Genomic DNA, 15,000 nt, shown 5'->3' with positions numbered 1-15,000 from the left:
TTCTGGTGTTTGATGCTTTGGTAAGAGACTTCCTGTCCTGCTCACCTAAACATTTACACACACTCATCCACTCTCTATAACAGACAGACAGACAGATAGGTGGATGGATGGACAGATAGACATATAGGTGGACAGATGGACAGACAGATAGACCGACAGACAGACATATAGATGGATGGATAGATGAATAGATGGATAGACAAACAAATAGATAGACAGACAGACAGATTGATAGATACAGTAGATGGATGGATGGACAGACAACATCTATCTATATATATAGATAGATAGACAGGTAGATAGATAGGTGGATGGATGGATGATGGATAGAGGGACAGACAGATGGATGACAGACAACAGAGAGATATATAGATAGATAGACAGATGGACAGACAGACAAACAGACAGATAGACAGACATATAGATGGATGGATGGGCAGACAGATAGATAGACAGACAGATTGATTGATACATACAGTAGATGGATGGATGGACAGACGGATGGATGGACAGACAACAGAGAGATATATAGATAGATAGACAGATGGACAGACAGACAAACAGACAGATAGACAGACATATAGATGGATGGATGGGCAGACAGATAGATAGACAGACAGACAGATTGATTGATACATACAGTAGATGGATGGATGGACAGACGGATGGATGGACAGACAACAGAGAGATATATAGATAGATAGACAGATGGACAGACAGACAAACAGACAGATAGACAGACATATAGATGGATGGATGGGCAGACAGATAGATAGACAGACAGATTGATTGATAGATACAGTAGATGGATGGATGGATCCATGGATGGATGGATGGATGGATGGATGGACAGACGGATGGATGGACAGACAACAGAGAGATATATAGATAGATAGACAGACAGATGGGTGGATGGATGGTTGATGGATAGACAGACAGATGGACAGATAGACAGACAGATGAATAGATAGATAAAAGAGATAGACAGACAAAGAATAACAGACAAATGAATGGATGGATGGGTGGACAGATAGATAGACAGACAGATTGGTTGATAGATACAGTAGATGGATGGATGGATGAACAGACAACAGAAAGATATATAGATAGATAGGCAGACAGACAGATAGGTGGATGGATGGATGGATGGATGATGATAGATGGACAGACAAAGAATAACAGACGGATGAACGGATGGACAGACAGACAGAAAGATAGACAGACAGATTGATTGATAGATACAGTAGATGGATGGATGGATGAACAGACGGATGGATGGACAGACAGCAGAGAGATATATAGACAGACAGACAGATGGACAGACAGACATATGGATGGATGGACAGATAGACATATAGATGGATGGATAGATAGATGAATAGATGGATGGACAGATAGAAAGACATACAGACAGACAGACAGATGGAGAGAGGGAGGGATGAGTGAATATTCATATGTTTATTGATAAAGTCAATCATGATAGACAGACTCTTTCTTTCTCTCAGATTTATAGCATCGGTCTGATCGCTAACAGGAAGTTTCACCATTTTAACACGGTGTTGGAGGCCTACATCAAACAACATTTCAGTGCCACACTGGCCTACAAGTAAGTCAAACACTAGACCATTGTAACACACAGTCTGAGCTCTAGATGGCAGTATATGTGTGTGTGCATCCGTGCATTTCATCTAGAGGTTTTTGCATTGAATTTCCTATCTTGATGTTTGTTGAATAACTCACTTTAAACAACAATGATTACAGTGTCTCCTAAAGTTCATGAGCACTCACACAAACACAAACACACTCTCTCTTCCTGCGTGCCATAGGAAGTTAATGTCCGTCCTGAAGACGTATCTGGACGTGTCGAGCCGAGGTGAAGCCTGTGAGCCGATCCTGAGGACACTCAAAGCCCTGGAGTACATCTTCAAATTCATCGTCCACTCCCGAATGCTCTACTGTCAGTAAGTGTGTGTGCGTGCGTGCGTGTGTATGTTTGTATGTAAAACCTCACAGCTGAGTCAGAGAACATCCAACAGGATGCCTCAACCATCTGATGACATGCAAACATGAACACGTCCCTGAAAATATATTCTAGTATAAATATTACATCAAGAGTATGCCATCATGTGAACCCTTATCAAGGACTGTGTGATGGATTTCATTCTCTTTTGCTGGAAACAAAAAACGTCCAGCTGCTTTAGGCTAAAATCGAAGGCTGTGTACTAATATTTTAGAGTTTTTGATGGGGGTCACATAATCTCCAGCAGCCCTGCAGCAGTCTCTGTCTGTAGTGTTGTGTTGAGCAGTGCAACAGCGGTGCTTGTTGGACATTAAGGGTCCTTGTCCGGCTGTGATTTATCACTCTGCCTGCAGGGCCCATGAATGCTGTCGTCATAGCAGAACCACTGACTCTGGCTTTTCTCTCTCCAGAAAGCCCTGATTCACGCTGCTGTCCTGTATCTGTGACATGATTTAGACTTGGAGCTAATACATGTAATTAAAATGGACCCTATTTACTTTCCTAATTCAGATTCCTAGTCACATTGTGGATAATTCATCAATGCATATTATCTGAAAGCAAAACAATATTTGTAATTGTTAATAATAGTTCATAATAGGAATAGTTCACCCAAACATTCTGGCATCATTTAATCACCCTCGTGTCGTTACAAACCTCTATGACTTTTTTGAAGACTGACAAAACCTCCCTTTTGGGGATATTGAAAAAAAATAAATAAAAAATAAATGATTAATGCATAAAAATAAATGTATAAAGGTGTCTTTAAGGGTGTGGTTTATCATGAGTTTTTAGTATTTATAATTAGCGTTATATAAAATATTACAATTCTGTTTTATGTCCTCGTTCACTGTAACAACCTGGTGTCATGACAAGTCGTAATAATTACAATGAGATAAGAAGTCGACTGATAATGGATTTTGCCGAGACCGATAATTAAGTTGGTCGAAAGGGCTGATAACTGATATAATTATTATTTTTTTTAAATATAATTATATATATTTTTTTAATTATTTCCGTACTATGAATTCCATACAAACATTCCAATAATAACCAAAAAAATTTTTTTTTAACTATAAACAAGACCGAAATACGCTGGGGACTTTTATTTTTTAATAACAAAGACTTGGCTCAGATACAGTGCTCAATATGTAATTATTTAACAATTTAATTGAATATAAACATTTATTTAATTATTTATACTGTTTATATACATACATACGGAATACAGTGTGTATATATATATATATATATATATATATATATATATATATATATATATATATATATTATATATATTATTATTATTTATTTTTTATTTTTTTTATCTACCTTTATTTGAGATGTAGAAATCTTTGAGATTGTAAGAGCTTGCTTGTACAAAAATTTAACGGGTTTAATAATTATAACTTATTTTTAAGTGCAACCCTTTCCCCAAGTACCAAGCCTAACCATGACTTTAGTAGGAAAATAACTTTTGTTTACCATGGAAGAAAAATGGCCTGAGACGAGAAAATGTATTACAGACTATTGACTTACATCAGTCTTTTTTATTGCATAAATAAATAGATTAAAAACTTGTCTGAAACTTAAAACTAGAGTAAGACAAACAGATAGACAGACAGACTGTTACATAGATAGTAAGAGAGAGCGAGTGAGAGCAATTTAAAGCAGATCAAAGGCCTTTTGTGGGTTTGTTTACTTTTGAATTTTTGACAATTGGAGTTTGAATTAATGAGCATTCCATGGCCCATTTGAACATTCTTTTAATGTAATTCTATGGGATATTTCCCCCTTTGATTGTCCACTGTGTGAAAACCGTTTGCCCGGTCAGTTTGAAAAGACATAGCACACTATTCCAGAACAGTCCGAAAGTCTGTACCAAGTTTGGCGACTGTAGCTTGAAAGCTCTAGGATGACTTTAGGGTTTAAAAAAAAAAAAAAAACCTAAACAAAGTTTGTAGAATAACAGTATAAATATTTATCGAGTAACCAAATGTATGTGTGACATTTCCTTTCTAAATATAAAGTAATTAATATGTAAAAAGGCAACAAACCTATCAGTTCGTAGTGGAACTTCAATAAATTGTCCTTTGAAGGTCTCTGCGTTGTACTGTATTTTCTGAATGCTGAAGTAAAGCAGTTATTATTAATTAACAATTTACAAATGTATTCTGTTATTAATTTGATCTGACTCCAATTTTATATTAATCGGACTCCAATTTTAAGTTGACCTCTGATTTATATTAAAGCTATAATTACTTTCTGATCATTCTTTTAAGATAACATTTTTACGTTATTGATTACTCTAAATTCTATTTCTCATACCCAGTTGTCCTAAGTAGTTGTCCTACTTGGTTGTCCTGGGTGGTTTTCTCCTATATTAAAGCTCCATTCTTAGTCAGTGTTTGTAGGGTTAACTAATATTGTCTGGTTTGTCTTGTCTTGTCTTGTAAAAAGACATTATTGTAATTTAATAATTCCTTGCATTTATATAGCGCTTTTCTAGGCACTCAAAGCGCTTTACATAGTATAGGGGGAATCTCCTCAACCACCACCAGTGTGCAGCATCCACCTGGATGATGCGACGGCAGCCATAGTGCGCCAGAACGCCCACCACACACCAGCTAGTCATGTACAAACAACTTGCTAAGACAGGTGGTGATCAGTGACCAAGAGTCTTTATATGGCTTTTATTCCTACCCGGTTCTTCTAGGTGGTTGTCCTACCTGGTGGTCCTGAGTGGTTTACCCTATATTAAAGCTCCAGTATTGTCTAACCCTAGTCTAATGAAATTAAAATCCTACCCAGTTGTCCTAGGTGGCTATCCTACCTGGTTTTCCTGGGTGGTTTCTAACCTATTCTCATAATGATTCCAGAGACATTCAGAATAACAATTTATGTGTCAGGTAGGATATAAAACATTGTTACAGGAAGTCAAATCAAAGCCAATTTCTCACATGATCAGCATAAACAAACATTATGAGAGATAAGAGAATCAAGAGACATACCTGACAATGGGAAAAGCCACATGCAATGGCAAAGCATGGGAGATCTGGCTTATGTATCTGGCAATGTGATACACATTGCACATCACACTTCCTTAAATACCCAAACCATAAACAGGGGAATTTTGGGTGTGGTTAGGTTTGGAATTCCTTGGGTCATACCTCAATAACCTACAGGCAAGGAGGGGGACAGACCTCCAGAATTATACAGCATTTGAAGACCTTATAACTTTGTTACCATTAGTTTATCAACATGGGAAAGAGACCATTATACCAGTCGCACTGAGACTTTCTGAATGATGCCAAACATGTATGATCAGGAAAACCCTTTACATTTCAGAACAGGATGAGTCATAACTGTATGTCTTTAAATTGAGGGGTTGAGATAGAGGTCAGATGTGAGATTTATGTTTTATGGTCCTTAATCAGCAGGGTGCGTTGTCTCGGACGGAGACGCTCAAGAGTTTTATGACGTTGGTTCTCGTAGAGTTCTTTGACATTTACGACATCCTGGTGCCAGCCCTACATATAGAATAGCCAACATTTGTTTCCTGTATTGTGCCATCTTGTGTGAATTCTTATCAGTTGTTATGAGACTGAGTTGGCATTTAATCTAAATACTGTAGCTAAGTTAATGTGTTGTACAGTGTGTTCAGTATCAGGTGTCTGCAGCTGCTGATTGCAGCATTAATTTGCCTAATAGTCATTGACGCCTAAAAAGCTGCTAAACCAATCTTAATGATGACGAGTGTGTGTGTGTGTGTGTGTGTGTGTGTAGAATGCTGGTAAATTAGCTGATGAATGACAGACAAAAGCGACAGATCAGTCAGCATATTATCCCAATAAACACTGTTAATTACAGACCGCAATTAATAGAGACAGATGACTGCACAATCTTACTGGAATTATTAATTGCTCTCTTTCTCTGTCTGTCTCATTCTTCATTTGAGGAGTCACTGTACTGCTCTCAGCCAAATATTTTATTGTATAGAATACTGACATCTCTAGAAAATAAACCACAGCATCAGGCTGAGTTATATCTCAGAGCGATTTCTCAGCATGCACAGCGTTATTTATAAGTGCAGAATGCTCCCAGCAGGAGGGAGTTTTGCTGGATGGTAATTTTGAATTCTCTGCATTCACAGCAAGCACCGCTGTACTCTGATGATGAGGTTTGAAAACATCAATGAGGTGTGCTTTTCAAATAACCCATTAGAAAGAATCAAATTGTAGGGGCACTTTATGTCAGTTGTCAACATAGTTGCCCACCGCCGGAGTGATGCATCCATCATAGTTGTTTGTCCCTGAATAAACTGCCTTTGTAGAGCAACTGGCATTCGTCACATCTCAAGCAAATCCGCTGTGCTAATGCAAAAGTCGTTCAGTGCTTGTGAAGTTTTGGTGGTAAATCCAATGGGACAAATGCTTTAAATGCACTGAAACAAGCATCATCTTGTTCTGTAACTAGTTACATTGGTAAACAGCTGCCACTGGTACTAAAAACTACTACTAGTATTAGTAGCCATATCACCCTGCAGCTATTGCCTGGTTGCCTACTAAAGCTAAGCAGGGTTGAGCCTGGCCAGTACCTGGATGGGAGACCTCCTGAGGAAAGCCAAGGTTGCTGCTGGAAGTGGTATTAGGGAGACCAGCAGGGGGTGCTCACCCTACGGTCTGTGTGGGTCCTAATGCCCCAGTATAGTGACGGGGACACTATACCGTAAAAAAAAAAAAAAGCACTGTCTTTTGGATGGGACGTTAAACCGAGGTCCTGACTCTCTGTGGTCATTAAAAATCCCTAGGGCACTTCTAGTAAAGAGTAGGGGTTTAACCCCGGTGTCCTAGCCAAATTCCCCCATTGGCCCCTATCTATCATGGCCTCCTAATAATCTCCATCCCTGAATTGGCTACATCACTCTACCATCTCCTCACCACCAATAGCTGGTGTGTGGTGGGCGTTCTGGCGCACTATGGCTGCCGTCGCATCATCCAGGTGGATGCTGCACACTGATGGTGGTTGAGGAGATTCCCCCTATACTATGTAAAGCGCTTTGAGTGCCTAGAAAAGCGCTATATAAATGTAAATTGTTGTTGTAAAAAGCTAGCAACTGTTGTTACCAGAAAGTCACCTTAAAATACTTTCCACCGAAATATTTTTTTCTCTTTAAAATGTTTTAATAACCACTATAATAACACACAAAGTGGTGGTGCGGTTACTCAATCCGGGTGGTGGAGAACAAGTCTCAGTGTCCATCCACTTCTGAGGCCGTCAATCTACGCATCTGATCACGTGACTCGTTGTGCATGACACCGCGGAGACTCACAGCATGTGGAGACTCATGCTACTCTCCACGATCCACACACAACTCACCACACGCCCCATTGAGAGCGAGAACCACTAATCACCACCACGAGGAGGTTACCCCATGTGACTCTACCCTCCCTAGCAACCGGGCCAATTTGGTTGCTTAGGAGACCTAAGACAAGGCATACTACTTTAGGATTGATACACGATGACGCATTGTAAAGATAGCAAACATTCATAAATTATATTTACTCGGAAGCGAGTAAATTTTTAAGCTCACGCTTACACTCACTTATTCAATGTAGAAAGTGCTTAATCATTTCTTCTATGTTTATTGCACTTTCAGTTGATGTAGCTTGTCAACCATGAGCGTAAAACCTCAAACTGTCAGACTCATCCATGCAGAAGATCTTGCGTAAACAATGTTCCTCTGGGGGTAACTTGCAGTTTTATGTTTCAACCACAAATGTCGCTAGAGAGCACGTCATTCAATAGTGGCCCAGGTAGAGCTGGACTGGGAAAGAGAAATCAGCCCAGGATTTTACATAGAAACTGGCCCAAAGTTGGGGGGGGGGGTATCGCAGTGCCATTTTGTGGCCCGTCCTAACACTGCGGCTCATTTCAGCTTAGTCCCGGTTCTCCCGGTAGTCAGTCCGCCCCCTGATCGGCCCCAAAGTGCGTCGGCCCACCGGGAAAATTCCCGGTATGCCAGATTACCAGCTCTGGGTCCAGGGTTATTTTAGGTCTTTCTGCTGAAATTGATTATCTTTGTGTTTGTGTTTTGCAGCTTTATCTATGCTTTTGCTATAAATGACTGCTCTTATTTTCTCTCTAAAGGTTTATCACTGATTTACATAGCATCTGAATGTGTTTTATCTCTTTGAGTGGATGCTAGTAGAAACATTAATGCCTCTAATTTCATACCCACCATCAGGATTAACAGATACTCTGTGTGTGTGTGTGTGTGTGTGTGTGTGTGTGTGTGTGTGTATATTTAGCCTTAGGCATTACGGCCAATATAATCATAACGCTTAAGGCAGTTTGACAGTGTTTGTGTGCTTGGTCATTTGTTTCATAAATATATGATGTGAAATATGTGATCTGTGATTGCACTTTTGTTCAATTGTGTTTTTTATCATCTTTGGGAATGAAGTGTGGACTGTATTGTGGGTGTGTTTGGTATTGTGGGGGGGGTCAGAGGTGGTGTATTAACTGTGGACTCATGTGGATTAGGGAAACAATGCTGCAGTAATCTCGTCTGTTCTTCAGCGGTACCATGGTAAATACTGTCATGAGCTACAGCATAATCTCTTCCCTCAGAAACCCCACGACTAGAACATCTGTGCCGAGTTACACAAGACAGACTGACAGAGAGAGAGAGAGAGAGAGAGAGAGAGAGAGAGAGAGAGAGAGAGAGTAATGCATCCAAAAATGAAAATTCTGTCATCATTTACTCATCCTCATGTTGTTCCAAACCCACATGACCACTGGAAAAAATGAATTGGGCCCGTGCGCGTTGATGTCATATCCATCCACAGAGAAAATAAGATCTGGCTACTGTAGCGCGTGTGCAATGTGGGAGTCGCTGAAGCTGAAAGTTTGTTGTCACAACGAACAAGAAAAATTGACCATGGATCATTAAAAGCTTCCGGGAATCACCGGTTGTAAAAACAAGAAAAACGGGAAAGTGAATCAACCTGAATCAACACCGGTGTTGCTTTTTAGAGGTGGCAGTTTAATCGGTGCAGATCTTTTCACTTGCTATATATCTATATCTATACATGTTTATAACGGCAATAATTCATATCAATAAATCCCCTTGGCTTGCCGAGGACATGTGAGTTTTGAAATGATGTTGACTAATGGTTGGTAACAATGACAGTCTATAAATGAGAGTCTATAAATGTCCTGCAGTTATAAAAACTTTACACCGATCAGACTAGCGATCGTTACGTCTAATGTTATCGACCGTTGCCTGATTTTGTAACGCCATTTATTTGAAAACATCAATGTTTCCAATCAGTAAAAACAACAGCATAAGATGTGGCACTCACCTGCTCAGATATCCCTCTTTTCCTTTCTTTCATTATTTATTTGTCCATTCGCTCTGATAAAATGTCCTTTATCCACGTGTACACTGGAGGAGCAGAGGAGCAGAACAGAAGAACAACCAAAACAATGTTCTTCCGCAGTTGTATTTTGTATCCACTAGAGGGCCTAAAGTTACTCAGGCCTTGTTCAGACTGCCACAAAAAAATCTAATTAATTTTTTTTGCATATCCAGATTGTTTCCAGATGAGTTTTTGATAGCCTGGACAGGAACAAAGACCAGCTGCATCTCAGTCCGGACACTCTGGCTGCTCAATTCGGATTTCAATTGGTCATTTGCTTCACTCTTAACATGACACACAAAATTGGTGACATCACAATATTTGCCAGTCTCGCTGAGTTTTTCTTGTGCGACGGAGAATTTCTGGACGGGGCGCTTATTTGGAGAGTGAGATGATGCACCTCCATTTTTCCCGCATCTGTTTTGAAAGCATCGTCACGTAGGTACGCCGTACGTCGTTACCATAGCAACCCACGCAGATGGGTTAGTAATGTCTGAATGTGCAAATCTGATTTGATCACTTGCGATTAATAGTGCGGACAGTCTGCCTGAAAAGATCTGATTTGAGAAAAAATCTGGTTTGCCTGCAGTCTGAACAAAGCCATAGTGTAGCTATAATAATGGAGGTTACAGTGAGGCACTTACAATGGAAGTCAATGGGGCCAAATATTAGAGGGTTTAAAAGCAGAAATGTCAAGCTTATAATTTTATAAAAGCACTTACATTCATTCTTCTGTTAAAACTCATGCATTATTTGAGCTGTAAAGTTGTTTAAACGGTCATTTTTACAGCCGTTTTAGGGTTTTTGACGTTACATCGTCATGGCAACGAAGTTGTACAATTGGCTATGATTTTACACAGAGCAGGTTAGAAAGTGATATCATCACAGTAAAATAACGTTAACACGCATATTGTTCATGTTTGTGGCTATTCCTTTGAAAAAGTGAGCATTTTAATGTTATTATATGTAAAAACAGCAATTATATGTCATTGGCCCCCATTGACTTCCATTGTAAGTGTCTCGCTGGAACCCAGATTTTGGCTTTTTTTTAAAGACAAGGAGGAATGAGTCCAAATACATCAACATTAAGCCACAAATGCTGTCGATTGAGCTTAACTTGTATTGAACCGGAATATTCCTTTAAAGTCAATTTAATTGAGCTGAGCTGCTACATTTTAATTGAATTATAAATGTTATGAAGCCCCGGGCAAGGTACGGGGTTCATGTGGAGCGTAAATAGATACAAATAGTTCTTGTACACATTAATGGTGGTGTTTACAGTTCTGTACAAAGGTAAACCTTGTTCTCAATCTCGTACTAGAGCTGCACGATTACTCATATTTGAACAGCGATCACGGTTACTGACTCGTGGATAATAAAGCAGAACTTGTGATATTAGTGAGCAAGCGTCCCGTCTCATCTCATCTAATTTGATCTTTTTAATAAGGCTCAAATGTGAACACCTTACAGAGTAAAGCATGGACTGGTGTGCTTTCGGGCCGTCTGTGAGCAGCCACCACAAACATCCATAATGTGTGTGAATGTGTGATGAAGAGATGATGACATCTTTTTCTCTCTCTTCAGACTGTATGAAGAGAAGGAACAGGCTGAGTTTGAAGAATCTTTCAAAAGTTTTTTTGAGTCCATCAATAACCTGATGAAGCGTGACTACACCACGTCCCTACTGGAGCAGGTACGCGCACGCGTGTGTGTGAGGGGCAGTATTGTCTAAATTTAAAGGGACAGTGCACCCAAAAATGAAACATTCTCTCATCATTTACTCGCCCTCGTGCGTGCCATCCCAGATGTGTATGACTTTATTTGTTCTGCAGAACACAAATGAAGATTATTAGAAGAATATTTCAGCTCTGTGGGTCCTTACAATGCAAGTGAATGGTGACCAGAACTCAGGATTTAACGGCAGCATAAAAGTAATCCACAAGACTCCAGTGGTATAATCCATGTCTTCTGAAGTGATATGATAGGTGTGGATGAGAAACAGATACAAATGAAAGTACTTTTTTACAATAAATATCCACCTTTGACCAGCCCCAACCAGTAGGTGACTGAATGTGAAAGTGAAAGTGGAGACTTATAGTTAAAAATGACTTTAATATTTAGTGTTTTATCGCCCATACCTATCATACCACTTCAGAAGACATGGATTAAACCACTGTAGTCGTTTGGATTACTTTTATGCTGCCTTTATGTATTTTCTGGTCACCATTCACCTGTATTGTATTGACCTCCAGAGCTGAAATATTCTAAATATCTTCATTTGTGTTCAGCAGAACAAAGAAAGTCATGCACATCTGGGATGGCATGAGGGTGAGTATATGATGAGAGAATTTTCATTTTTGGGTGTACTGTCCCTTTAAGGGTTTCATAATGTTTCTATGAGGCAGTGTTAGTGCTCTACCAACATACAAATGATTATTCTAAGAAAAAATTACATTCAGTTAAATTATGTATTGTACTTACATTATTGAATGATTAAAGAAATATGAAACATTAAACACTAATGAATGATTAAAGTTAAGTGTGTGTGTGTGTGTGTGTGTGTGTGTGTGTGTGTGTGTGTGTGTGTGTGTGTGTGTGTGTGTGTAGGTGGCCGCTCTGAAGTACTTACCAGCGGTACTGCAGGACGTAGAGATGGTTTTCGATGCTAAACTTCTCAGGTGAGTCTCATACAGCCTAAAATGTATGTAACCAGACCCATGTACCCCTCACGTGCCCTACATAAAAAAAATGGTAAAAAAAAGGGTTTTATAGTCCAACACTGTAGTAAAACTCATTTAAAAATATATTTTATTCTGTAGTTCTTTACAAAGCATCTATTTTTAGGGGGCCAGATTCACAAAACATTCTTACTTCTACTAATAATAATTATAATAAACCTTATTATTTTTCATTATATTCATTTTGTATTATATAAGTATGTTCTTTTGTGCTCGTACTATTAGTTATAGTTAATTTACCATCATATTGTTTCAAGCCAGTATGACAATATTTTGAAATTGTTTGTAGACAGACCAACATTTATTCTTATTTTCTAACTTAATAAAAGTTTATTTATTATTTTGTATTCCTGAATGATTATGTTATAAAAAAAATATATATATATATATATATATATATACATAAAATTGTATCTATTATTTTGCATAACAATATATTTAATATATATGTAATGTAATATATTTTATCCCTGAATGTTTATACGTTATAATATATATATATATATATATATATATATATATATATATATATATATATATATATATATATATATAGTATATATATGTGTGTGTGTGTTTATCTATTATTTTGTATTAAATATTTTGTATTCATAAAAATACTTAAGAAAGTTCTTTACTTTTTATAAAACAATAAATAAAAATAATAATAATATAATAGAATATATATATATATATATATTAGGGCTGTTGATTTAACGCGTTAATTCAGTGCGATTAATTTGACAAAAAAGAACGCGTTAAAAAATTAACGCAATTAATCGCACCATAATAAGGAAGATTCCTGAGAAATGCAAGCTTGTAGTACCACCTGTTTACTTAAGGGGGCAGTAAGTGAAACTTCAGCTGTGTGAGCAACACACAGTTTATACAGTGAAAAAAACAACCTTCAGTAGCAACAACACAAACATGCGTTACATTCTTGCGTTCGAAACACTTGAAGGAGCACAAATTCGAACTAAGGGATCTCGAGATGTGTTCTAAGTATTAAACTATATATAACGTGACACAGTGAACTAAACATTTTATATTTATGATGCAACGCACCGAGACTCTACACAAGCATGTCTGACGCAGGTGTTCATTAACGGGTCCTTAAACAAGCCCTCATAATAAATCTCTGATTGATAAATTCACTTGTGTAATGGATTGCTGTGAACTGTGTGTCAATGATTGACTTATGATCAATAATATGGCAGTAATCAATACATTGTATTCTAAAGCCGCTTTTATATCGTCTTATCAGTGATGAACTCTTCTGCCACAAGAATGTAAAGCATTTTAATTATCTGAATATTTTATATATATATATATATATATATATATATATATATATATATATATATATAATTTTTAATATTTAAAGATAACTATGTATAATTATTTAATCATTATATATTGAATTATTGTTATATGAGGGGCATATAACATATATTTGTATATGTGATTAATTGCGATTAATTAATCGGGACACCATGTAATTAATTCGATAAAAAAATGTAATTGATTGACAGCCCTAATATCTATATATTAGGGCTGTCAATTGATAAATATGTTGAATTGAATTAATTACATAAAAGGACCCGTCCATTTACACCTGCGTCAGACATGCTTGTGTTGCGTCTCGGGTGCGTTGCATCATAAACATAAAATGTTTAGTTCACTGTGTCACGTTATATATAGTTTAATACTCAATCTTTAAACACATCTTGAGATCTCTTAGTTCACATTTGCACTCCATCAAGTGTTTTGAACGCAAGAATGTAACGCATGTTTGTGTTGTTGCTACTGAAGTGTTTCTTCACTGTATAAACTGTGTGATGCTCACACAGCTGAAGTTTCACTTACTGCCCCCTGGAGTAAACAGGTGGTACTACAAGCTTGCATTTCTCAGGAATCTTCCTTATTATGGTGCGATTAATTGCGTAAATTTTTTATCAAATTAATCGCACTGAATTAACGCATTAAATCAACAGACCTAATATATCTCTCTCTCTCTCTCTCTCTCCTCTGTGTGTGTGTGTGTGTGTGTGTGTGTGTGTGTGTGTGTGTGTGTGTGTGTGTGTTTGCAGTAAGCTGTTGAATGATTTCTACACCTGTATTCCACCGGAGAAACTGCAGAAACAGAAAGTGGCGTCCATGACTGAGATAGTGGGCAGCAAACTCTTCCATAGACAAGGTAACACACACGTTTGCTCGGCTTTCTAAATGTGGACCATAGACTTCTACTGTTTTATATAAGGGTGAAGGGATTGATGGAGAGGAGGCGAGAACCGGCTTGACAATATAAATTATACTTTAATATAAAACTGAAACAAAAAGACAAACACACGCAGGTGTCGGACAGCTGCCCGTAACGCTCTCTCTGTCCCGCTGCAGACTCCAGTCGGTCTTTAGAGGGATCTGAGGCTTGATTAGCCTGATTAGGGGCGGGTGTGTAACATCACGAATAAAGTTAACTAATTAATTACAAATTTGTCCCCACAAAGTACACACACACACACTCTCGCACATGCACACACACACAAACACACTCTCCCACGCGTGTACACACACACACTCACACAAACACACTCTCCCACGCATGTACACACACACACACACACACACACACACAAACACTCTCGCACAATCACACACACACACACACACACACACACACACACACACACACACACACTCGAGCACATATGCAAACACACACATACACACACACACAATCACTCACAAACACACACACACACAAACACACACAATCACTCACAAACACATACACAAAAACACAATCACTCACAAAAACACA

General features: G+C 38.1%; 1 protein-coding gene across 2 annotated transcripts in view; it reads left to right on the top strand.

The window, feature by feature from the left end:
- LOC127663370 (dedicator of cytokinesis protein 2-like) overlaps nt 1-15,000 on the top strand; it is a 165,531-nt gene that overhangs the window by 26,323 nt on the left and 124,208 nt on the right. For both annotated transcript variants that reach the window (XM_052154926.1, XM_052154925.1), the window contains exons 19-24: nt 1-20; nt 1,506-1,606; nt 1,827-1,961; nt 11,026-11,134; nt 12,049-12,119; nt 14,270-14,376. The exon at nt 1-20 is cut by the window's left edge and continues 70 nt beyond it. In XM_052154926.1, the coding sequence (XP_052010886.1) occupies nt 1-20; nt 1,506-1,606; nt 1,827-1,961; nt 11,026-11,134; nt 12,049-12,119; nt 14,270-14,376 (543 nt within the window). The remainder of the gene's footprint in view (nt 21-1,505; nt 1,607-1,826; nt 1,962-11,025; nt 11,135-12,048; nt 12,120-14,269; nt 14,377-15,000) is intronic.

Source organism: Xyrauchen texanus, chromosome 23, assembly GCF_025860055.1.
Source record: "Xyrauchen texanus isolate HMW12.3.18 chromosome 23, RBS_HiC_50CHRs, whole genome shotgun sequence".
In the NCBI taxonomy this organism is placed as follows: Eukaryota; Metazoa; Chordata; class Actinopteri; order Cypriniformes; family Catostomidae; genus Xyrauchen; species Xyrauchen texanus.
Note: the sequence above shows the minus strand (reverse complement) of the source record. Positions and strands in the feature narration are given on the sequence as shown.